This window comes from Gavia stellata, chromosome 1 (genome assembly GCF_030936135.1).
Source record: "Gavia stellata isolate bGavSte3 chromosome 1, bGavSte3.hap2, whole genome shotgun sequence".
Taxonomy (NCBI): domain Eukaryota; kingdom Metazoa; phylum Chordata; class Aves; order Gaviiformes; family Gaviidae; genus Gavia; species Gavia stellata.
Genome location: NC_082594.1, coordinates 86,486,492 through 86,512,003, shown reverse-complemented (window position 1 = coordinate 86,512,003; position 25,512 = coordinate 86,486,492). Strand labels below are relative to the sequence as shown.

The 25,512-nt window shown below is 36.8% G+C and overlaps 1 protein-coding gene across 2 annotated transcripts; it reads left to right on the top strand.

Moving 5' to 3' along the window:
- Positions 1–25,200, top strand: BCLAF3 (BCLAF1 and THRAP3 family member 3). Of its 2 annotated transcripts, XR_009484093.1 has the most exons (12): positions 1–55; positions 2,046–2,624; positions 2,968–3,633; positions 5,913–6,091; positions 6,768–6,882; positions 7,072–7,135; positions 7,900–8,018; positions 9,901–10,015; positions 15,521–15,616; positions 20,097–20,252; positions 22,053–22,939; positions 24,103–25,200. XR_009484093.1 is itself a non-coding variant. In XM_059821027.1 (11 exons), the coding sequence occupies exons 1-11, from the start codon at positions 15–17 to the stop codon at positions 22,080–22,082; spliced, it is 2,160 nt and encodes a 719-aa protein (XP_059677010.1). In that variant the 5' UTR covers positions 1–14; the 3' UTR covers positions 22,083–23,265. The 2 variants fall into 2 exon arrangements, 1 of the variants encoding a protein (XP_059677010.1); XM_059821027.1 differs by lacking the exon at positions 24,103–25,200 and having other exon boundaries at positions 22,053–23,265.
- The last annotated feature ends 312 nt before the right edge of the window (positions 25,201–25,512 follow it).

The following is a 25,512-nucleotide window of genomic DNA, read 5'->3' as shown; positions in this document are numbered from 1 at the left end:
ACACGTTAGAGAAGATGACAAGATCTAGATCAAGATCACCACGATGGAAACCAAGGTAAATATTTATCTGTAACTGGTGTTCTGAAATGTAGCTCTATGTAAGGATTTATAATTAGGACTTAAAACTTGCATAAAAGAAAGAAAATTGCATCCAGAATTGCAATTTGTAAAGTGTATTTTATAATTTGTTTTCCAAACTGAGTACCTTCTGCAATTTTTTTCTCCAAGTTGCAATTTATTATTATGATGGGTTTTTTTAAGCTGGAGGTGTTAAAGTTTTGCTGTCTGCCAAGAACCTTGTTCAACTTGCAAGTTTTGGGACTCGGAACTACCTTAAGCACACCATCCAAGCACCAAACCAGTTAAGGTTATTTTTACTCAAGCACCACCTGGTGAATTTAATGTCTGTAACTCACTCCTGTTTTGCCTCTTGGTCTATAGGGAGGGCCAGATTGACTGTTAAAAATATACTTCTTAGTTCAAACACCTCAGGCTTTCTGAGCCTTTGGGGCTGATCTGCAAATTGATCTTCAGCACAGTTAGATAGACCTTGCAGCATAAAGGAAACTGAAAACACGGGAGTCAGTGCCCTTCTTTTTGGACACTAGCCTAGTAGCATGTGTCATTGATGTATGTCACCAGAATAACATCCAGGTTACTTCGTGCCGTTAGTTACCTGCCTAATTTTTAGGACTTGCAATGCCACTTTGAGGTGTTAAAACTAGAAGGCTGGAATACAATTTTAAGCTTTCAAGGGCTATTAGTGTGTAATACGAAACTAATTTTTTGCTGGTTTTGGGTTGCTTTTCTAAACAGACTAATTAAGTTGTGATGACCAAGGGAGTTCGTTAGATAACACAGAAAAATGTGCCTGCGTGTGTGTTTCCTTTTAAAAAGAGAAATCCTATCTACTTCCATACTAGGTTGATAGTTGTGAATGTGTCCTTTGAGTGAAGGGTGGGGAGGAATGCCCCAGCTCTCATTAAAATGCAAGCCTTAACCAGAACAACATGGGGCAGCAGCAACAGTATGGGTGCTATTGGAAGTTAGCCATTATACTTTTGTGAAGATCTGTGGTTCTGAGTTTGAACTCATCTGCAGAAATGGAGCAAATAGTCATGCCAAATTGTACGTTTGCAATATGTATACAAAGGAAGTGACTTTCTTGAATTTTTTCAACTTATATTTTTGATGTTTTTATTAAGGAGTGTATTGAAAGTGTACAGTGAACACTTGAATACAAGCAGAACTGTTATCTCTCGGATTACTTTCTGGTTCTTGCGAGTGGCTTGTGCTGTTTTTAAGGAGGTTTTGGTTAAAAACTCTAACAGGTTGCTTTCATTTTTGTAACTGTAGGTGAAAATGCAGAGCTGAGTGATGCAGTTGAGTGGATCTTAGCAATTGAATCTTTAATACTAAAAGCTGCAATAAGTGTGGAGGTGTATATGTATATATGTGTATGTACGTGTACACACAATTATACAAAAAGACCAAAACATCTTTTTCAAACTTGGTCTTTTCAGCAGGGAAAAGCCTACCTGTGTGACATTTTAATTAAGGTATTTTACAATGTTTTCAATCAGTTTTGGGGATTGTTTTGGCATGCAAAGAAAACCTGAAAAGGTTTGTTGTTTTTTTGCATTTCTTTATATGCTTTTTTCTTCCTCTTTTTTTCTCTTGGCACTGAAAAAGATAGGGAGTGCTTGAGAAGTGTGAAAATGTGTATGACAGTTGTTTTCAATGTAGTGGAAACGTCATATATATGAAATTATTTTTAGCTTTAAATGAAAAAATGCAAAGAGAGAAAAACGATTGACTTACTACTATTGCGAGTGGGTATTTTTACTATGAAAACTTTCAACAGAGTAAAAGTAAGCTTGGTACTCTAGCCAGGCAAATGACACTTAGAATATCTTGTTTTTAATTTTTTACCAGTTGATTAAAATTGTATACTAAAGTCTACTTTCTTAGGGAATAGACGTTCTCATTGAGTAGTCCCATAAAATTGAATCAACATCTTAAAGTGGATTTTATTTTTGCCTTAGGTCCTTATCTCCAGCATTTAGGAGTCCAGAACACCATAGGCAAAGGCATGCTAATATTGATTATGACTGTGACTATAAAAGCTTTCGTAAGGACTCGAAGAAGCCTATGCCTTGGAGAACAGAAGATGAGAAATATGGACAAAGCAATTCCAGGTTTGCACCTCATGGAAATAACCACCAGAGAATATATGAACGTAGATCACCTTCACCAAACCTGAAAAGAATTCCCATGGAAGATACTTACAGTCATAAGCCCTACAGAACACATTCATCTGAAAGAACTGAAAGCAATAGGAGATACCAGTTACCACCAAAATACTCAGAAATACCATATAAAGAGCATGATCGTCCGTTTTACCAACACAAAATGGAAGACAGATACATGTTTGAGAACTACAAAGTCACTGGAAATGAAAAAGGAATGAAACCTTTTCATAGACCGTTAGGGGCTTCATGTAAACTTGAAAGAAAATGGCATGAAGATGACTTGAGGCACCAGAGGTTACATGAAGAGAAGTATGGTCAGTCACCCAGAAGAGTTTCTGATGAATTTACGACAAGGAGCTCTTTACAGAAGAGGTATAGGAATAAAATAATTAAAACCTGGGTATTGTGGTGTAAAGCCTCAAGTGAAAGTCTGTTTTCATTATAGTTGAAGATATCCACCTTGAAACACGTTGGCCACTTTGTAGTTTAATTATGGGCGACTGGTAATAGTGAAATATTTGTCTTTTAAGTAAATCGTATTGATGGCTAGAGTATGAAAGGATAATATTTCCCTCTTAAGAGCCCCTGCACATCTGTACTTTGGCGTGAGGGATTATGGGTTAACTTGCCACGCATTCTGCTGTCCAACATTCTGCACATATAAGTTCTCACTTTCTTCTCTAGTGCAAGTGTAAATTGCTTTATGTCAACACAGGTATCCTGAAGATCACGATTACAGAGAATATGGGCACACGTCTAAAAGGGCTAAAGAAATGGAGAGGTATGACGGTGGAGAAGTAGCAAGAAATTCCAAGTGGAAGCAAGAACGTTCTTTTCCACCTTACCAAGAAAAGGAGGAGCAAAGAAGTCTGGGTGCCCAGTCCCACCGATCGGCTGAAAGGGAGTACTCGGAGGGTTCTGTCACAAAGATAGCCTATGAGTACAGTCACAAACGGCGCAGGCATCCAGATGGGGAAAAGCCTTTTTCAAACAATAGAGCTCAGAAGTATGTGAAGCAGGAAGACCAGAAATACGGTTCTTCTAAGGGTGCCCGGAATAGCAAAGAGTTAGATTACTGCACTGGTGGAAGAGCAAGACCGACTGAAGAAGGCCATGTCGAAGTACCTGTTAAATATAGTTCAAAGAAGGGCTGCGATGCTTGCGTTAACTCTTCCAAAACGGATGTTGATCTGAGATCTTTTAAAAACCAGCCAAAGGAAAGAGTAAGGAAAGAAGGGGAATTCAGGAAAAAAGTAGATTCCTCTGATAGCCAGCATGATTCAAGTCATACTCTTTCAGATGTGAAAATGTCAGATGTCAACTGTAGGAGGGAACGTCTCACAATCAAAGTGGATATGAAGAAAATGGTGACCAAGTACAGGTATTGGTTTCCCCTCACCTCTTCTTCTTTCTTCCTGTCTCTTCACGGTTCATGAATATTGGAGGAAGGCATGGTTTCTTTAAGAGGTAACCAGGACAAACTAAGGTTGTGCCTTTTTAATTTTATTTTGTTTAAAATGTTAACTTGCCCAGACTGGAAACTTACAGCCTACCTCTATTAAAAAAAAAACAAACAAAATCCCCTAGTTCATTTCATGGAGATGTAGTAGGAAGTGGAAAGAGCAGTTATGCCTGATACAAACCTGTAGTTAAAAGTTGCTTATGATAAGTAAATGTGTTACTTCTATTTAAAAACAAAAAAAAAAACCCCGAAAAGCAGAAAAGCCTAGTCCCATACTTTCTTCTGAAATACGGTGGCATTTTTGACTGAGTCATCCCTTGTTTCTTCTAAAAACCAGATAACTTTTAAATTAGATAAATCTCAGGCACACATTCAGATGTTCAAGATCTCAAGTTCAATAAAGCTGTCAAAAAATGAGAGATCCCTAGGTTCTGTTATTTATTGTTGTAACAAATGAAGTGGTAATCTGTTGAGGCATCAGAACTGAAAAGCAGTAAAGTCTGCTTCTGTCTATCTTCTGTATAATACTTGTTGTTGACTTTAGCATTCCCAGTGCTGGCTGAATTGGAAAAAAAGTGGTAATATTATGAAAAACTATATGTTGGATATATGGTAGAGAGTAAGCAGCTTGATTTGTGTAGATTTTTGCAGGCTTTTCTGGTTTGTTGCCTTGCTCTTGCAGGCAAGAATGTCATATCATGGCAGTTATCCCTTTTGGAAGAGATTACCTTCCCTTCCCAAATGATGAGCCTTCATTTTAAAGGTGTTTTGCCTCTTGTCCCAAATAAAACATCTATATCCTTTTTTCTCCCCTTTCCAATCTTTCAGAAAAACATAATACAATGGAGAGTTACAAAGACAAGTTACTGTCTGCACATAAGGGACTAATATTAAAAGACTGAGGAAAGGGAAGTCGAGTAATGCCCCACTGCCCCCCCTCCCCCCCACGGGCTAGGACAAGCATTTAACTTCCTGAATGATAATGTAAGGAAAATAACTTAATTATTGTTGGGTTTTGTTGCAAGCCCACAAGATGATTCCTGCCTCTTGCTGCTGTTTTTGAAAGTCATGCATAATGGACATGGTAATTATTTGCAGACTGAAGAAACTACTGCATTGATTACAGCTAATTTCATGTGTGGAAGGTTTGCTTCCCCAGCCAAAAGTGCTAAATATTTTATTTTTTTAAAGATGAGAACACTAATTTTACAGAAGCTGATGACTGGGAATATTCATGCTGCCTGCTTTAGGCATTTAACAAACACCTGATGTGAAATGACTCAGCTGAGAAGAATACTCTTTATAAACCTGGGGAGCTGGTAGATAATTCAAATCATGTACAAGTCAGATTATTTGGATTCCCTCTTGCATGCATTTATTTCCAGTTTACTGGGGGCGAATAGGTGACTTCTAGCACCTGCTGGAGGCTATTTCTGATACAATTTCTGTATGAAATTCTAGTCTTGTATGCTTCCAATACAGGATGGGCAGGCTACTTTGCAGAATGCACAGTAAACAGAGTATTTATCCTAAAAGCTTGTACATGGACTGTTTGAGTCCTCAATTTCTATTGCCAAATGACAAGCATTTTCCTTGCAACAACAACAGCAGGATTTTTAAAGTGTTAGCTTCCTTGTCAAAATAATTCTTGAGCAGCAATGCAACCATTTGGGGCATAAACTTATTTAGAATGAGTAAAATTTGACGAAGGTGCTAAATGTGTTCTTAAATTCACAGACTGCCACTGGAAAGCTGTTTCGCTAGGCTCAAGCGATGATTCAGTTCCCAAAGATGCCGTGAGATTTTTACATCTCTGAACTGTTCCTGAAAATTGTCTTTTAAACAAAAGACACACACATAATTACCTTCCAGAATTATACTAAAGTAGTATATCAGGATCTTCATTTGCCTTTATTTGATAATCTAGATGAATTAAGTTTAAAATTAACAAATTTTGTTAATCACTGAAACAAGGATTCCTGAGAGTGTAGTCATATCTCTTTGTATTTTATTATAGCTTTTCTTCCTTATGGCTTTATGAGTTTTTTTAATTAAAAAAGGAACAAAATGAGATTCCAGTTTTCATTGCATTTATTCCTAAAATTAACTTAATTTATTGTTTTGTTCTACTTGTCTATTTGAAGTTTTCAGATATAATTAATTCTTTTAAAGTGAATATCTGCAACTTTTTATTCTAGGACTGCTTCTAGTCATACTACAGAGAGGCAGATGTCCCATGATCTGGTTGCTGTTGGCAGGAAACCCGAAAATTTTCATCCGGTGTTTGAGCACATGGAATCTGTGACACAAAATGTTGAAAACGACCCATCAAGAGAATTTACTCAGGATATAATCACAATTATTCATCAAGTTAAAGGTGCCTGTAATATTTGGGGTATATGTATGTGTTTATGTACTTATAATTATTAAAAACAAATCCAATTAATTAGATATACTGTCCTTGTAAGTCTCAGGTGTTTGCCTTTGGCTTCATTTGTATTTTGGCTGAATTCTGTATTGTTTAAGGAAAATGTAGGTTGAGGATTTAAAGTAATTGGGTGGAGAATGATTGTAAGAAGGTCCAGTGCATAATAGAGGCATTATTGTGGAGTGTTTAGGTCAAAAGGATTTTATGCTAGTACTTAAGACTATCCTGCTTGTTTAGGAAACGAGAAGAAAAACGGAGCTTTGCTGTAGTCACAACTTCCTAGTTTATGTATAGTTCCTTTAATTTTTCACATTAGTGTTTAGACTGCTGCATCATGTTCAGTGTTGAACTTTATTTATAGATTCTAGTCATTTGAGTACTACCATGATGAGCTGACAAACAGTTAACTTTCTCTTGAGCTTAATCTTATTAAATAAGGATGTCTAAGTTGGCCTGGCCTAATCTTTCATTTGTGAGTGTTAAACTGCAAGTGGAAGTAGTTTGAAATTTAATCTCAGAAGTTGTCTTGGTGTCCTTAAGAGTTATTCTTTTAAAAGATACAGTTTCCCACTGTGCATTTCAAATACTACAAATAAACGTTCTTGTATTTCATATCTCTTCACAGCAAATTATTTTACATCTTCTGACATAACTCTGCATGAACGGTTCTCAAAAATTCAGAATAAACCAATTGCAAATATGAATGAAGTTAAAATATGTTTGGATCCAGAAATTCACAGGTAATTGATGTGCTTTTTGTCTTAATTTATTTGCATTAAGGTAGTTAATCTTCAGTAGACTTTACACAATGTAAAGCATTTTTTCACTGACTGTAAACTGCCTGCCCATAGTCTGTAAAAGTTGGTCAATAGTGCTTTTGCTATTTATAGTGATGGCACGTGTTTTTATGTAATATTTTTATGTTCCAGGAGGATTGACATGTCTCTAGCAGAACTTCAGAACAAACGAATTGTGCCATCTGAATCCTCCCAGGTATTTGATTGCTTAACGTTTTTGGCAAACAGTAAGTTAAAATTATATAGATGTAAACAACATTTTCCCCTTGCTATTGGTACATCATTTTTACATGCTTTGAAGACCATCAGTAATTTTCACTATCTTGAAAGAAATGCACACTTGAGCATATTTACAGATACCACAATGGTGCAAATATACTGTGTTCACTGATGAGTAAAATGCAGGTGTGTTCTCCAGAGTAGCTGGAGTGTGGTTATTGCTGCTGCTTGAACCCCTATCTGTTTTTAAATAGTGTAAATACTAAGTAGGTGACTGACATGTGGCTCTTACTTTCCCTCTGAGATTAGAAAAAGCCTTAATGTTTCTTCTACCCTAATGTTAGAATGGTCCGACGTCCACATAATTCCTCGGAACGCTATTTTATCCCATGCTTTCATCCAGGGACATAAGATTTTCTGTCTTACCCTTTCAAGCTACACTTACTGTGGAGATTCAACTTAAGAATAGTAGAACTTAAGATTTACTGGAATTTATGTGAGTATTTTTGCCTTGGCAACTCCATGCAGAATTTGCGTGCTCTGGAAACTTGTAAAAAGGCAGATGGTGCAAGAAAGGGTGATTGTTTGGGACTACTTTGTTATTATTTAGAACTTTGGATCCTTGGGTTGATGTGCATCTGTCCTATGTGCAGATAGTCGAACGCAACCCCTGAAGGACAGAATCATGTCAGTGTTTAGTTATTACTGGCTAACTTGACTTTAACCCTTCCTCTTAACTAGAACATCATGAGAGTGTTAGAAGATCCAAATGATCTACGGCATGATATAGAAAGGAGGAGAAAAGAGAGATTGAAGAATGAAGATGAGAGAGTGTTTCACGTAGATGGTGTAACTCCAAGGTAATTAGCAAATAATCTTGTTGGCCCAAGCCTGTAGTTCTCTTACACGTTCATTTTTTTTCTTTGACTCTTCCACAGTTACATTCACAATTGTTGTGTTTCTTTTCGATACTTTGTAAGTTTGACTCAGACAGAAATTCAACTGACATACATTGCAAACTACTCTATGATGGAGTGTTACCTTGAAAGAGGTTAAGCTGCAGTGGGGAAAAAATGAAAAGCAAGCTCAAACTGTAGCACTGAATGGGAAGAGGGGAAAACAGGAATTTAAAGATGCTTAACTATTTTTAATCTCCTTGATGTGCCATATAACAACTATCTCTTGGTATTTTGTAGTTTCATAAAAGCATTCTAGGATGAATACGTTGTTGTGTTGCCCTGGTTGTTTTGTAGTGTCATGTGGAATATCAACAAAGAATTGGAATTTTTCTGATTCTTGGAGAATTTTATGAAGAAAAGTTAACATTTTTGGAATAGCTTTTTACTGCTATGAATTCCTCCAACAGGTTTGTTAAAGGTGTTTGCCCCAGAGGTGTTTGCTAACCTCAGTCATCCTGTTTCACTTTTGATGTTGTGAGGTTGGTTGATTAGAGGGATGACTTGACTGACTTGTGTTAGAAGAAATGTTGATTAAAGAATTGCCAGAGTGTAATGAAATGTATCTATGCTGTAGCCATATTTGCAGATAGCTCTTAATATGCTGCTGTTTGTTCATTTTAAATGCAGTCTATAATGGCAAATAGTGGCAATGCACGTATTTGGGAAACCTGACTTGTGAAACTGCAGAAGAAATATTTCTTGTATTTGAGATTCTTTAAACAAAAAAAGTAGAAGTTACCAAAGGGGGGTGTGTGTGTGTGAAAGAAATATTGGACTGTTGGATATAGCCTGTTATGTAGCTGGGACTGTCTTTAGCGTATGTTTGGCCTGATTATCTGGGAAGGCTATTTTTTGCCACTTCCACAGTTACTGTCTTGCTTACCTTTTGTGTATGCTACTCAAAGCAGGAAGCACAAGTTTCTCTAATAAGTATGGCTATCCTGGAGTTCAGTGTGAGGAGGGGTTATGCTGTCAGGGTAATGTGGACAATGTAATGGGGGCTGAGGGCAGTAATGGTATGAACGATGGGTAGAATTTTCCTGGGACCGGGGGTTTTTAATACTTCACATATGAGATACTGGCAATGCCTATGAGCTAGTCCAGTGTGCCTCTATTTTTGCCTTAGGAATTTATTTTGCAGCTCTGAAAATTGTGTCTGTATATTTTGTGAACTACGAATTTTGACTTCTGGTGGTTACTTTTCATGGTATATGTTTTATTTAGAGGTTTATAGACACATCGTATTAGCAATGTTTTCAGTAAAAAAACCCAAGCAAGCAAAAGCCCAAAGCCAGAACACCCTGCTTGCTGAGGATGAAACTGAGCATCTAGCTCTTTATCTGAGCTTTTGTCGGATTTGGAATTTTGTGAAATAGAGAGTTCTGTACAACATTAAAGATAGTATAGTATAAAACAACTGCTGAAATGCAGAAAGCATTTCAACCAGCGGAGGGCAGCAATGACCAGTCATGCAGGCCTAGCGGGGTGAGCCAGGGAAACCTGATTTGCATAGCGAGGATTTCAAGAAGGCAGTATCTGTGTTAATTTGTCATTGCATAAGAGAATAGAGCTTACTGTATAATTCTGTGCAACTTGGGCTTGAGTTTAGTCAGAGGACTAGTAATTTGTTGAATGTCCTAGAAAAAAATTACTTAAAAACTGTCACTTTGCACTTCTAAGTGATACAGATGCTAGAAAAAGGTAATTTAAAATACAGGGTTTTGATATGCTATGGCTTTAGATTTTAATTGTTCTCTCTCTCTCTCTCACACATGTACATCAGGAACCAGCAAAGCTGCAGTCTTTCAAAATTACAAAACTCTCAACTTGATGGCTTCCAAAAGCCTATGAGGTTCATTAAACCACCTTGCAGGAAATTTATTGGGAAACCTCACCTGGTAAGCCTAAATGTAGAATTAGTAGCTTCTGCATTGCTGTTCTTACATTTATAATTCATTTTTTTTCTGCATTGTCTATACTGATGTAAATTTAACAATCTGTGATGCCCTTTTAAATTTCAACTAAGGCTTTATTATCTTCAGACTTTGCTCAACAATGAAACTGCTCATAATTTCCTAAGTTCTAGTGCTGTACTTCCTCAGGTATTCATTGAAACATAGATTGAGACAAGTGAACTAAAACCACTTGTGTGGCCAAATGCTGAAACAACAAAAATAATTATTTTACTTTTGCATGCCTGTGCAGTAGTCCATAACAACTTTGCTACTGTTTTTTTGTAGCCTAGCAGCAAGTTGGCCAGGGATTTGTTGTTTCAGAATGCTAGTTTAGATTGGTATGTTAGGTGAAATAAAAACATTTTTTTTAGCTAGTCCAGAAATAAGGTGGTCAACTTTAGATCTCTTGTTTAGTTTGACCTGTTCATGCTATTCAATTTTTGAACCAAATTTTAGGTTCAAAATGACTTACTGAAATTAAAGGGCTTTATGAAATGAAACCTCATATTACTGGTACGTAATGCTGTATTTCTTCCACTTAAATGATGTACTATCTAAACTATAAATTAGAAGGCCTTGTTATTCAGCAGAAACCTGAGGTAATATGGAACAGTTTGAGAAAAAGAATACTATCCTGCATTCTAGTTGTCAGCAGTTTGAAGGGAAGGGCTGAATCTCATTTTGTGTAGGCGTTACTAAAACAGTGTTTCTCCTCATTGTGATAGAAGTTCTTGGAAGCTCTTATTTAAAAAAAAAAAATGAGGAACCAATCAGAAATAATTGGAAATGTCTGAAATAATGTTCCTGAGGATGGAATGTTATACAATGGAATAGCTTAACTGTGTTGATAATGCATTTATCAAAGCTAGTTTGGGCACTTATTCTTTTTTAGGCTATCTTTTTGTGATGTACTTCAGTGTTGAAGGTTCAGTAGAAATAAATTTGTCTGTTTTGGAAAATTCTTTCTAAATAAATGTAGTCTTATTTCCAAGTGTTTGTGCTTGTTTAACCTAGGGAACTGGTGAGACTAGAAAAGCTTTATTAATGTGTGCAGTATAATTCTAAAACCTTATTTTTTCTGGTGGGTGCAAAATAAGGAGGAGACTAACATAAATTTTAATTCTTTTTATGTTGTAATTAATACCTTATAGACAGGGGTCCAAAAGACCATGAAACTTTTGAGGTCCATCAAAAGTAACTTTTATTTAGTCAAAGTTCTGACCATCACTGAAATGTAGCTGCCTTGCAGATAGAACAGTGAGTCTGTCAGTGTAAAAGAACACAAGTGTTTAATGGTAAGAAGTATTACTTAATCAAGAATAAGATTGAAATCCTCAAAAACAAGTAGTAATTGCTTATTAAGTAATATAGTAATTGCAAATAAAAAGGGAGTTAGTTTGAAATAGAAACTGAGTTATTGTTAGATGTGCTGAAGATTCAGGAAGATTGCATTTTGATATCTAACAGCGAACTGCAAACATGCAGTTTTTAGAAAGCCCTGTACTGCATTGAGGAGTTAGCCATTCAGAACAACAGTAGCTGTGCAAGCATGGGTATTAGAAATGCAAGGCATCCTAAAGAAGGAATGACTCTTCATGAAGTCAGCCATGCAGATGCTGGTTTGCAGATGAGTGGGAAGATAAAATACTTCAGTTTGCCATCCACGTTTGTCAGTGAAAATAGAATTAATCAGTGCTAACCAACTGGCTCGGAGGGCTTAGAGACATTTTGCAAATGTGTCTGCAGTGCATTAATTGGCACTTCTTAATTGCATCTCCTCTTCTGGTTTTGTGTTTCTGTTCTTGCCTTTTGATTCTTATTCTGCTCCCCTTGTCTGTTTTCCTGTTTATCTAATATATCTAATGCTCAATACGTAAAGTAATGCAGAAGGAGAGTCATCTTTTTCCTGGGCAGAGCAGATCACAAATACAGCTAACTCCCATCTCAGGCAGTACAAATAATTCAGCTGAATAAGCTAGCTCCAGTAGTGTGGCACTTCCCGTGACATGTAGACATGTATGAGAATATATGGTGTTCAAAATGGCTTTCCTTGAAGGAGTTTTTCAGGACTGGGTGTGATTGGAGAAGAGCTTATCCTGGTGGGCAATAGCTCAAGCTTGATCTCCATATGTCTAAGCTGATAGCACTGCTTTAGTATTTGTTGTGGGAGTTAAGTGGAGTGGCATCCAAGCAGCCAACTGTAATTTCAGCCACATATGTAATTACTATGTTGAGTCAGTTTTCTGTAATAAATTCAGAGCTGTATGACTGTACTCACTACTACTTAGTTTGGAAGTGTAATATTAGTAGAGTTGAAAGCAGCCTTAGGAAAAAAAAAATGAATTAAGGTAAAGGCCATTTATAGCTGTTTTTTGCAAGAGGACGAATGTTTGGGATTTGCCATTCAGAGAGTCTTGTATCAGAATAGTACGGTTTAGGTGTGAACACTGCTGGGCACCTTGAAAAGCATAAAGGCCATGACTAAAGGACAGTGTTCAGAGAACAACGCACTGGATTTAAGTGGTTTGATGGGTCACCAGAACATTGATGCTGGGTCGACCACACCCTTTTAAATAGAAAACATCCTAAAATGTAACATATATTACTGGGCCACAGCAATACATGGAAAAACAGAGGAAGAGTTTGAAACATAAGCAAAAGCTAAGATAATAGTTGTTGAATAAGAAAGTACCTTTTTGTAGGTTTGCTCAATCAATTCTCAGGTAGATATTAGTTCAGTTGGTTTCACAATCCAAGCAGAGCTCTCCAGTTCTTGTGGGAAGCTGTTTTATGCTGCAGAAGAGGTGTAGCAATAGCACATTGTATCATCAAAATTGTGAAGGTGTGGGAAAACATGTGAAAAAGTACACAGTAGACATCTCTTACCACCTTTGCTGAGGAGGGTTCCACCTGTAATCTTAAAATGAAACCCTTGGAAATCAAAAACAAAAACTGTAAACTTGAACACTCCTCTCAGGTTTGTTTGCTCTTTTTTTACAGGTAAATGGTAAGAGAAAAGTACATCAGAGAGCCAGGTTTCAAATGACAAGCACAACAGTGCCAAGGCTCAGAAAATACCACAAAAATAACTTTTAAAAAGAGTATTTGATAGGAAAACCACTGCAGCATCTTAAATTGTAACACAGAATTTAAGAAATTTAATGTATCAGATAAATATTTGCACATTTTCGTCTTTGTTAGTAAAATTTCATGGTGGTTTTTATCACTGTTGCTTGAGGAGCTGTGTGTATCAGCGTTGGTAAAAAATGGGTATTTGAAAACTGAAAGCCTGATCAGTAGATCATATCTGATGCTAGGATGTTGCCTAATGTGAAAACAGATAATGTGTTGGTCATACTAAAATGTCCTTAGAGTAACTATCAAAATGTAATATTAACACTACTTTTTGCTCTCTGTTACATGGACGATATTAGTCATTTGGGTTAAAATTAAACATGGAAATGGTATGGACTTGGTTGGCCTACTTTTGGTATCCCATGATTAACCAATATGAACTTTCCAGTGCAAGGTATGAGCGTGTTTTACGGCAGGCCAGTGAACGGGAGTGTTTCTTGTGTTAATATTCAATAAATGGGGGTTGAGTTTAAACTTGAGAAGAGCTTGTGCCTCAAAGGTGCAAATGTCTGTCTAGCCTTGACTGTAAGAAATGTCCATCCAGCCTTGTACCCTGTTGACAAAAAGAGGATAGCTAAAGAGTGGAAGAGCAGAAGAAGTATCTATTTGTACTTCCCCATTTTTCTTTTCATTTGAAACCTATGGTTTAGGAAATTCCTGAAGAGTAGGTTGCTGTATGTTTGCATTAAGTAGTTCTAATGTTTTTTTGTTTCCATGAATGTATTTGAATCTTGAGAGAGGTGGGAATGGGGAGAGGTGTAGCCCCAGTGAGTTGAGACAAGCTTTCATTTAATTCCCAAAGGCTTATTTTTAACTATAACAGGAAATTTTCTTGAATGTTTTTTTTTCATCTTGCTGAATTCTCAGCTTTAAGAAGGAGTGTACTTCAGCAGGGAGCTCCCTGATTTAATTGTGTTGTATGGAGGAAGTTAATTTGATTTCATGGAGTATCTTCATATTCTTCGAATAAGAAGGGAGGTGGGAAGTTCCTGACATGCTTTTTCCTGTCTATTTTGTTTTCCATACCTTTTTTCTTGGAAAAGATATTTTGACTACTTTGATCTCACTTCATAAAGTCTGTCTTCTCTTTGTTCGCTGCTGAATCTCCTCTTGTCAAGGTGTTTTAAGAAGCTAAACAGCTGACTTGTGAGCAATAATATATTCTCAAAAAAAACCCAAACTAGCTTAATTCCCAGTTAAAAGTTAACCTGGATTCTGACATTGTTCTGTGGTGTTTATGGTGACATTTGCATTTATTATTAGATGCTAGTATATATGAAATATTTCACAAGTTCTCTTCTTTTAGGGTGTTTTTAAAATGTATTTGAAGCTATTAAAATTTCCTTTGATAAAACAGTTCAACAGCATTGGAACACTTGTGATTATTCAAGAATAGACCATAAAAAAATTAATTTGATTGCTAAGAGTTCATTAGCAAGTCTGTTCTGTCTGCATTACATGACTTTAATGTAGTATATGCCAGCATGTAATGCTTCTGTAAATATTTATAATTGTATGCAATAATGGAAGAGAATGATATTTTAGCTGTGTGCATCCTCTGGAGGTAGCTGTCAAGGGAGAAATTGGAGAAGGGCCAAAATACACATGTAGGACAGTGGCTGGAGGGAGGGCTCTATTTTAGGCAACTATGGCTGTTTGACTGCAGCTGTTCAGTGTGTTGACACACACACCAATTTCAATACCACTTGTCTGTGTGACTTGCTTTTGAAATAATGTGTGTCTCTGTGGAAGGCAAGTAATCTTCAAAATGCTCTCTTGTAATACAGAGTTAAAAGTAGAATCTTTTAAGGATCAATGTAACATGCTACACATCCATTGTCTGGTTGCTACGGTGCTGTGTATAGTAACAGTGCATGTATCTGCTCTAAAATATGCTAACCTATGATGACCATATGCTAACTAGGGATGTCCAGGGTACTAATCTTGTTGCCCTTATTCCTGACTCAAGGGTTGACTGCTATAGCAGCCTGTCTGCTATATTGAGGCATCTGTTCTGGGGGCGCAGGGGTGGAGAACCTTAACTGGGTTGTTACCTGCTTAGATCTCTAAGAGGATGATATTCCAGTAGGATGGTCTGTATCATCTTTGGCTTCTGTGGGCTCTGCCACCACCTCAGCCAGCCTGGACTCCAGGCCCTATGCTCCTGTTACTCTGGTTCCTTCAAACAGTGTCAATGTGTCAAATGCGACAAGATTGAAAGAGTTGCACTATTTGTTAATATAAACTGGAAACTTTGTATGTTTTCTTGAATAATTTAGTAACATAAAGCTAATAACTCTGTTTTCCTACTAGAATTCTTACTATTCTTCAAAAGCAAGTGATTCTTACCCTCACAGACACATTAGAGGACACCTTGAAAATGCAGGACCCATCAGAAGACACTTTAAGGTACAGATCAGCTTTTTTCAGATGATGTTACATAAATGGTGATTCGATCCTGTTAAGTTCAGTAACAGGAGGCACATTTTTAAAGGTACTAAATGCCATGAAAAATAGTCATCATAGACTAATTGTTTCCATTGAAATAATGGGAGGTTTAGCTTTTAGTAGTTAAGAGGGCTGGCAGTGGATTGAGCAGGGTTGTCCCATATTGTATCTGTGCAGTTGAAATAAATAAGTTAACTGCAAAGTTGAGAATTAGAATTGCAGAAATTAGACAATGACTAGAAAGCTCATCTATCCAAATAACAAGTGGGTCAGCTTTCTTTCCTTCACCGATGCGTGCGGAAGCCTGAATTATTTCCCAAGACTGGGAGGCATGAATTGTATTGCTTTCAAAATTGTATTACTGTTGCCTTATTAGCCCTTTCATATAGGGATTTCTGGGGAGCTAGTCTCTTGTGTATATGCTGCATACTGCTATCTATGCATTTAAAAAAAAATAAAAAAATTGTGAAGCTTTATCCTCAGGACCTCAAGGTGGTAAAGGGGCGGGCAACTGTGCTTCTTCCTGGAGTAGTGCAGTGGCTTTCTAATGCCTTTTGGTTGTAAAATGCATCATGGGTTCAGCAGAAAAACAAAAACCACTTTCTTCCTTTTCTGCTGACAGTGGCATGCTATGCATGTATCCAGTTAGAGCTCTTAATATTAGAAAAGTATTAATCAAACCTAGAACAACTTACTCTGATTTTCTACCTTAAAATTACCCCTACTTATTTATCGGGTGTGTTCTCAAAAGTAAAATAACACACAGAATAGGTAGTCATCTTTCCTGTTTTTAGGTAGTGAAGTTGACATAAAGTTTTGATGGTTAAGTTAAGTAGCTGGCATTTTGGATGAAGTTTTGAAAGGGGGGGCAGTTTAGTTGTGGGGTTTTTTCTCCCCCCTAAGACTAAACATAAGAGAACTGTTGGATAAAAAGGCTCTCAGGCTCTCCCATTTAGATGTGCTTTGCCAATCAAACTTAGTCAGATAGCTAAGCTAACACTAGCAAAATATGCTAACTTTATTCTGCTGAAAAAAAAGGTCTTTTTCCAAGCTGAAGTTAACAAGTTTAAAGTGTCAGCCTGATATAACTATTTCAACATATAAGGACGTCATGGCGTCTTAATCAGTATCCCCTCTGTATAGTCAGCCTATAGGGGCTGGAGGGATCTTTAGCGTTGGCTGCCATATCATTGAGGCACTGCTGGTAGTTGATGTAATATAAAGAAAATGAAAGGCTGCCTTCGTTTACATCAGCCTACAGTTCTGCTGGAGATTATGCAAGCATGAAAGTGTCCACTTAAGTTGTCATCACATGTGTATATGAATATTGCTGTATCCCATGATCTGTCCCATGGTGCTTTAATATTTGTAGGGAAAATAGCATATGCACTCGTATTGCAGTTTGCATATGGGTATAGCACATTTATCATTGCCATGGAAACAGCAGTGCTGAATTGACATAATTTTGTCAACTTTTTTTACATTTTATTTCCTCCTGCATAACATAAAGGGTTTTTCCTTCCCATGCTGTTGCTGAAACCTACTTAGGAACGTGATTTGACTATCTTCTACACTCAGGAGACTTTCTTGGCTGATTATTTAAAAAAACAAACATACAAACAAAAAACCCACCAAAAAACCACACACACACAATCCCATTCCCTGCCACCCCCACTCCCAAAAAAACCAAAAACCCACCACATTTCTTCTTGGTATATAAAATGGGGGCATTTTAACTTAATAAGCAAAAAAGGGTGTTTTCTTAAAGTATTTAAAAAAAACCATATGGTCTTGCAGTATGTTAAACTTTTTGGAAAAAAAGACATTTTAGAACAGCAGTTTTGTAAAGTATCTGGAGAAATCTTATAAAATTTAAAAGGTCTTTTTTGTAATGACACTTTGCAATGAATCGCTAAGCCAACCTTTAAGTGGGTACATGCACAGTAATCTTTAGAACTAAACTTCATTCACCATTTAACACAGTTCAGCATATTACTGGCTGTGGTGGGTTCACGCCAGCCAGCAGCTGCTTGTCCACTCTCCCCTCAGCTCCCCTCCTCCCCCAGTAGGATGGGAGAGAGGATATGGAGAGCAAAAGTGAGAGAAGTCATGGATTGAGATGAAGACAGTTTAAGAAGTGAAGGAAAGAGGAAGAAATAAGTGATGCAAAGGCAGTTGGTCACCACCTCCCACAAGCTGTCTGATGCCCAGCCAGTCCCCAAGCAATGGCTACCTGCTCCAAAACCCCCTCCCCTCAGTTTCTGTTGCTGAGCAGGAGGTTATATGCCACAGAATATCCCTTTGCTCAGCTTGGGTCAGCTGTCCTGGCTTTGTCCCCTCCCAGCTTCTTGCCCACACCTGGCCTACTTGCTGAGAGGCAGAGTAGGGGAAGAAGTGAAAGTGTTGGCACTGTGCAGCTACTGCTCAGCAATAGCCAAAACACTAGTGTCTTACCACTGCTGTTTTAGTCAGGAATCCAAAACATGGCACCATGTGGGCTGCTATGAAGAAAATTAATTCCATCCCAGCCAGACCCAGTGCGATGGCATATATTTCTCATACAGATTTATTTCAGAGCCTGAGGCCATTGGTTCATAGGCATTGTCATTAGCATTATTTATAAAATAGTCTTAATGTAAAACTAGATGTCAATTTAGCAGATTTTTTCTTACTTTAGACCAGAAGTTAATGATATTTTCCACACACATTAGACTACCTGACTTTGCTCTAAAGCTATGTGTGACTGAAGTGCCTACCTACCAAATGTATATATAATCTGTTAACTTTGTCTATAGCTGATTCTGTTCTATATTAATAATACCACTCTTCCCCTCCCTCCCCACTTATGGAACATGTAGATACTTGAGATTACACGCAGCTTTAAAGTTTCAACTCATTTTCAGTATCTTGTACCTTTTTCCCCTCTCATTTGCTCTGCTCCTTTGCTTGTTGTCATACAAATGCAGTGGCAGACCACTAAGGCCTCCTTTCTAGCCACCTATGTCAAAACAGAGAGCCACAGCAGATGTGGGGGAAATAGGAACTTTTAATCTTAACTGTGTTCAGGGGCTTAATCCAGTATTAAAAATGCCCTTCAGTTTTCCCTATGGTAGGCATATGCCTACTTGCAGGATTTACTTGCACTTAGTTGTATTGTGCCTGGACTCTGACATTTTTCAGGAAAGGGGTTAGCATTTAATAGCCTTCTGCAAGTGTCCTTTGCCTACAAGCACCATAAGAGTAACCCTGGGGGACTGATGGGGCCAGCTTCTCAGTTATCTCCTACATAGTAGGTGGGTGAAATGACTTGGGAAATAACAAAACCTCCGCGTTTGCATAAGGGAACCTTCTTAACTGTTCACTAGGCACACAGTGGAAAACACAGTGGAGAAACTGGTATCAAACTTACTGCCATCTCAGAGCGTGTGATTTTTCTTGAAGTGATCCTTACTCTATCAAAAGGAGACTGATTTCACCAAAGTAATTGGGTCGTGCTCAAGAAGGTCTATTTCTGTGTATTTTGTTCTGTCCTACTCTTTAAAGGTGTTTGTAAAACACGACAGGAATTTTTTATGGTCAGGATATTTCCTCTTTTTTTAGCCAGAAAGCCATTGTTTAAATTTGGGGGAGAGAAAACCTTTAAATTTAAAGGATGAATATATACAGGAATACTTTCTGTCAGGACCACGTTGCGGAAAACTTAAAACGGCAGTACTGGAAAAAAGAGGGTTTTTCTTAGTTTAAAGATTTTTACTGCCTATTTTGTTGGAGGTCTGAGTGCTTAGGAATGAAAACCTTTTTGTAACTTTAACTGCTGTGGTCAGTATTGATCTTGCTATATTCTTTCTGTGTATTTATAATGCCATTCACCTGTAAGCCTTTTGTTAATCTCTGTGGCCTCTGCTCCTGGTCCCCCACACTAGGTTCATTTACAGTATTCCAGTCTGGAGGTGACAAAGGCATAGAGCAATGAACATACGTTCAGACCGTAAGATCTTAAAACTATAGGAAAAATATATATACTGACTTCTGTTTAGTAGGACTTTTTTTAGACTCGCCACGTGTGCCCACTGCAGGCCTGACACCACTGAATTTGTTAGCAACAGCGAGGTGTTGGCTTAAATTTTTTTTGTTGATGCTGGTTTACTTTCATTAAAGTTTGAAAAAATGTTAGTCTTATACAATACTTCTACTTTTTTCTGTGAGGAAGATTAACTTCAGATGTTCTAAACAGTAAGTACGATACAGTAGTTCTTTGAGCTACATGGTAGCTAGTGGTCTGAGGAATATTAAATGGGAAATAAAGGAGGAGGCTCTGCACTTGCAAATGCATACTTCTGTTGTTCAATACTGTAAGTTTTACATGTGTATAACTGTAAATACAGAGTTTTTGTGCCCTCATTTTTTTTTTCCTTTTCCTTCCCTTCCCCCACCCTTACAGAACAACTTTGCAGATGGCCATTTGCAATCCCATTATAAATCAGGCTTAGTACAGAAGGGTTTATATATTCAGGCTAAGTACCAGCGGTTACGTTCTGTTGGTGTAAGGGGATTTACCACTAATAAATTCAGAGATGGATTTTTGAGGACAGAAAAGGTAAGTTGGCCTAAGTTATTTTTCACTAAGCCATTTATAAAATATTAATATTCATATGATCCATTCCAGTTTTTAAATCCCCATGGAATAACTTGTATGCGTTTTTCTGGAATATTGGCTCTTTGTACTTTACAGGCAAACTTGATTCTGCGCTCCTGTTTCCTCCATGTTTATTCCGTGGAAACTTGCTGAAGCTTGCTTTGGATAATTGTAAATCAGAGCTGGCCTCTGAGATTCTGCTGTTGGCTCTGTTTCAGTATTCTCTCCTTGAGCTCAATTGATCTCTCTTCCTATTGATAGGAAGAGAAAATGTCCCTCTGTGTAAAAAAAAAAAAAAAACAAAAAAAAAAAAAAAACAAAAAAAAAACCAGTGTCCTCTTAGGCTAAATTTTAAATCAACATGAAGGGTATTAATTATTTGACTACGTCTATGTGCTTCTCCTCTTTGTTATGTTACCTTAAATAAATCATGTGCTTTAAAGTACACACTGGAGTGCTGTTCTGAATAAAGCATCCTATACTATATTTGTAAAATGGTTTGATAAGCTCAAGCTGAAATAGTTAGGCACATCTGTTTTATGACACCTTTTGATTTGCAGTGCATATGGGACGATAATCTTGAACCGCTGAAGAACTTTTGAACCATATAAAATGTTACAGCTTCTGTGTGGATCAGTAGTTAAAGCATTCTAAGTCCTTTTTAGAATTGATCAAGTATGATCAAAGTAGTGTGAGGTTACTCGTGACATCAGAGAACTGGATTAGATGACCTACACAGCCCCTTGCAGTTCTGTGTTCCTATGCGAATTCTTGTTTGTTTTGTAATTCCGTGTCCACCTAGCTACAAGTAAATACACTTGCATAAGCACTTGTAGTTGGATTAGAGTTCAGTTCTTAGAGCACAGAAGCATAGGTTCTTAGAGCTGTTTTCAAAAAACTCAAGTTTACAGCCCAGTGGGGGAAAAAGCAAAACACAACACCACCCCCAACAACTCCCCCACCCCTTCGCCCCAAAAAAAAACCCACAAAAAAAGAAAGAAAACCAAACACTTTGGACAAGGTAAATGGGTTACTTGTTACTGAAGTATACTGGTGAATGCCTTTTGCATTTGCATGGACTCTGAGAAGTATGATCTCTGAAGGCTAAATTGAATTGGAATTAGTGGAAAATAGATGGAGAAGGATTTTTTCCAAAAATTATGACCCTGTAAAATGGGCACAGAGGTGCCATAATTTTGTTGTAGTGAGCTCTTCTCCAATAATTTCCGATGTTCTTCTATAATTGGATATTAAGGTTCTTGTCTGGAACCTATAAAGCATGCTTAACACAATATGGCTGCTGGAGATCATGATTTGAATTACAGAAGCATAATAAGATCTGAATATTGATTTATTTTTTTTAGGCCTGATGAAGAACTTGAGTATCTTAAAGTAAAATAAATCCTGAAGAATAACTATGACACAGCCGTTTTCTTAACAGCCTACTGATGGCTGGTTGGCTAATTATTAAAAAACAAAACTGTTCCTCAGATTCTAGCATTTCCCATATTTTGTCTATTGTAATGATTAAACTTGTCCTTGAGACTTGTTAAACTGGTCTGAACATCTTTATTTCACCCTTTTGAAATAATTATGCATATGCATCCTTTAAGGTACAGTCTTTACAGTTGGGCTGTTTCAATACATAATTGAAAGAATCTTGTATGTTACATACTATAATAATAAAGTACTAATGAAAGTTGGGAGGCTTTTTTCCACTGTTACAACTTGACAGTAATGATTTTTTTTTTGTCTCTGTAGGGAAATTTAAATATTGCAACAGAAACCTGAACTGAGCTGTGATCCTGAAGTTGAAACAGATAACACAGCAAAGGGAGCATCTGTTCATTTTTTGACAACTTTGTCAAGACTTAAAATAGGATAAAGGAACTAACCCTGTAACTTTCTTGATTAAAAATAACTTTATTTTTCAGTAGTGGAATGCTGCAGAACTTTTTTACAGTTTTAATAATTGCTTTTAAAGTACAGTATTCAACTGAAACATTGTCGTATGTACTTTTAGTTCCTTTTGCATACCGGTCTCAAGTAAAGAAGTCATTGAAGGGAGTCTTATTTATTGAATACTTTTTCTCTAAGCATGATGTTACAGATGGAACTTGAGTTGTTATACCCAGAGGTTTATATGTTGAAAGATTATTGCTTATGTAATAAAAAAAGGAAAAAAAAAGTGCCTGAATTGTTTGGTAATAGCACATTAGCTCAGGATTTTCCAAGTAATGACCTTTTAGGTTGTGCAATAGATCTTACACCTCTGTTCAGTCATTTCTGTAAAACAGTATTTTGTATTACTTTTAGTTTAATAATATACTTGGTTTTCTGATGTGTATATGCATTTGTAAATTGTTAGAATGTTGGGACAACTTTCAGTATTTGATTAAAATGAATGGTAACAGGCAGGTATGTAATGTACCGTAGCAGTAGCTTATAACTGCACTGAAAGCATGCTTGGGTTTGTTAGAGGATTAGTTGGTCTGTATTCAAAATTATTCTGTCTCATTATATTTTGGTGTATGACATTCTTGACCAAGCCACATGTTCTCTAATCTTTTTTGTCATAAATGACTTGGTGATTTCCTGGATTCTGAAATTGGGGCCTGAAGTATTTAATTACAAGAAAAACAAAAAACGTAAGTTTTCATAAGCATGTCTTCTAACAAAGCTGTTCATAATTGAAACTGCTTTAAATGCAGATAGCTTGTAATTTTGTTCAAAATCCCAGTAATTCACTGAAGTTTGCTGTACTGCAGTATTGTTATGCTGTGTGCAAAATCCAAATAGCCAGACATGTTTTATAAGCAGCTATAAACAATATTGTGCTTACTTCCTGTTTATAGCCTTTGCCTTAATACATAATATATGATAGGGTTGTGTGTATGTATTACAGATTTGTTTGGACTTTTTATTGCTGGTAAATTAAAGATGCATAGCGAGATGCATTTCAGAGATGTTCTTATTTAAGAAAGAAGTTGTTCACCATATCCACAATATATGCAGGCTAATTTCCATCATTTCCAAGACAGTGTTAGCCATATAGAATGCAGGCTAGTCTCTTGTGGATAATAGATCAGAATTCTAATATTGGGTAGAGGTATGTTCAGAGAGAAGGAAATCTGTTTTTTGGGTGGAAAGTCAGGATGTGATTTCTGCATGCTTTTTTGTAATGTTTTTTTCCACAATGCTTTCAGTAGAGAGACATTTGAAAGTGTAGGTATGGCTCAGAACAGCTAAAAGTGTCACTTAATACCGTCAATTCATGGGGTGTACTGCTTAGTGTTCATAGGGAATAAGAAGGCAGGAAGTGTGCCACATTCATTGATGTTGTGGTCATTCAACAATAACACCAGATGGTTTGTTTCTAAAACCCAAGTTTTCAGTTTAAATAATGATTCAACTAGTTTTTCAGTAACTTTGCATGCATACACAAAATGGGAAGCTAAAGTAAAGGAATTCCCTGGTCAAATAGAGGCAGGCAACTTTCTGCAGATAAAAAATGTTTATTTACTTATGTCAGTGATGCATCTGGCAAAATCGTGTGTAGATTTACTGGGAGATGAAAATAAGCAATTGAAACACCAGGTTAAGTGAGTCAACCCAAAGCAAATGTGGAGTAGCTGCAGTTGAGCAGCCTGCTGGCAGGGGAGTGCTGCACGTACCCCGCAGATGGGGGCAGATTTGCTGACAGGCTATTCACACTGCTCCTGAATGTGCTAAAGCACTGTAAAACATGTAAGCAGTGAAACCATATATGATATAGGACAAACTACTGAAGCTATATTGTCTTATTCAACAGGATACTACTGTTTCTATAAGCTTCCTGCAGTGTTCTTATTAAAGCCTGGAAGAGAACTCATTATTGAGCAAATGGGAAAAATGGATACACGAAGAAACTTCCGACGTGGCGGTTTCGCTAACACTAGAAGTAATGCTGAAGTAGTCAAGACTTCAGTCAGTTAATGCTGCTTTAACCATGTTTAAAAGTGTAACTGGCTCCTCTGATTTTGTGCTTTCTTAGTTTACCTGTGCATGACCAGATATCTCTAATCTGTTTTGTACTTCAACAGTTTAGCTTTGTTTTTTATTTCTACAACTGTGAGCAACATATTACAAACAAGGTTTTTTTGGCATGTTTACTGACTTTGATATTTTTTTCTCCTTGCCCATCCTTGGTCCCAAATTGAATGTCATAGGATGAAATGTAGCCACTGTTTCAGTTGCTTTAGCTTCTATTTAAGGTGATACCATTTGCTCAAATCACATTCTTTACCGATAACTTCACTAATTTGGGATTCTGTCATGATAAAACTGCCTATATTTTATAAAATGCATTCAGAAATTGAATTCTGTGACTGGGTTAGGTGCTAGAGGCATCTACTCTGTGGTGTTATCTGGTGTGAGACATTACTGTGTATATTTATCTTTGTGAATTACAGAGACTTGTGTCTATATACTCATACACAAATCAGCTTATTTATTTTAGCACAGAAAAGTTATGTTGTACTGGAATATAATGTTTGGTTGAGAACAATGCATTGAAGTTACTGACTGGGTTGTGAAGGCACAAGAAAAAGTGTTAAGTAGAAGAAAGGTCAATTTACTTGAATAACTTGGTGCCTTTCTGTATTGTAGAAAACACCTGTACAAGGACTTCAGTAATATCCTGATGATTGCATTGTTTCTAATGGGAGCATGAACTGGTAACAGTTGTTAAAATAATCACTTACTTTAAATGCGTGTGTAAGCCTCAGAAGGAAAATGGTGTCTCTTGTATTAGTAAAGTCTGTCACTGCATTTGCATTGGAAGGGCAAGTTAAAAATGTGATTATCTAAGAGCTTTCTAGCTTTCTGTTTTATACTTTGAAAATATAAATGTGAATTGCCTTTCTTTTGGTTGACTTGAAATGATTGTTAAATGCTTATGTCATTCTCAATTGTTCACATGTGAAATTGTTTTTTAATTTGCTATCCAAAATGCAATGGATTTAATAACTAGAGTCTTCCTTTTAAGTGTCTGAAATAAGTTGTTGTGATATTAGTGTTTATATTGCTGATCCATTTAATCTGTATATGTTAGAATCTTCATTTTAAACTTTGTGATGACTGGGTTCACAAGGTTAACAAAATTCTGGGGCTAGTAAGAAGCAACACATTTCAAGGCTTCTACAAGCCTGCCTTAACTCTAATAATTAATTATGTGTTTAAA

Coding starts and splice junctions, on each gene's coding strand:
- BCLAF3 (XM_059821027.1), top strand. CDS start 15: ATGACAAGATCTAGATCAAGATCACCACGATGGAAACCAAG. Junction 3,634..5,912: donor AAAATGGTGACCAAGTACAG/GTATTGGTTTCC, acceptor TTTTTATTCTAG/GACTGCTTCTAGTCATACTA. Junction 6,883..7,071: donor TTGGATCCAGAAATTCACAG/GTAATTGATGTG, acceptor TTTATGTTCCAG/GAGGATTGACATGTCTCTAG.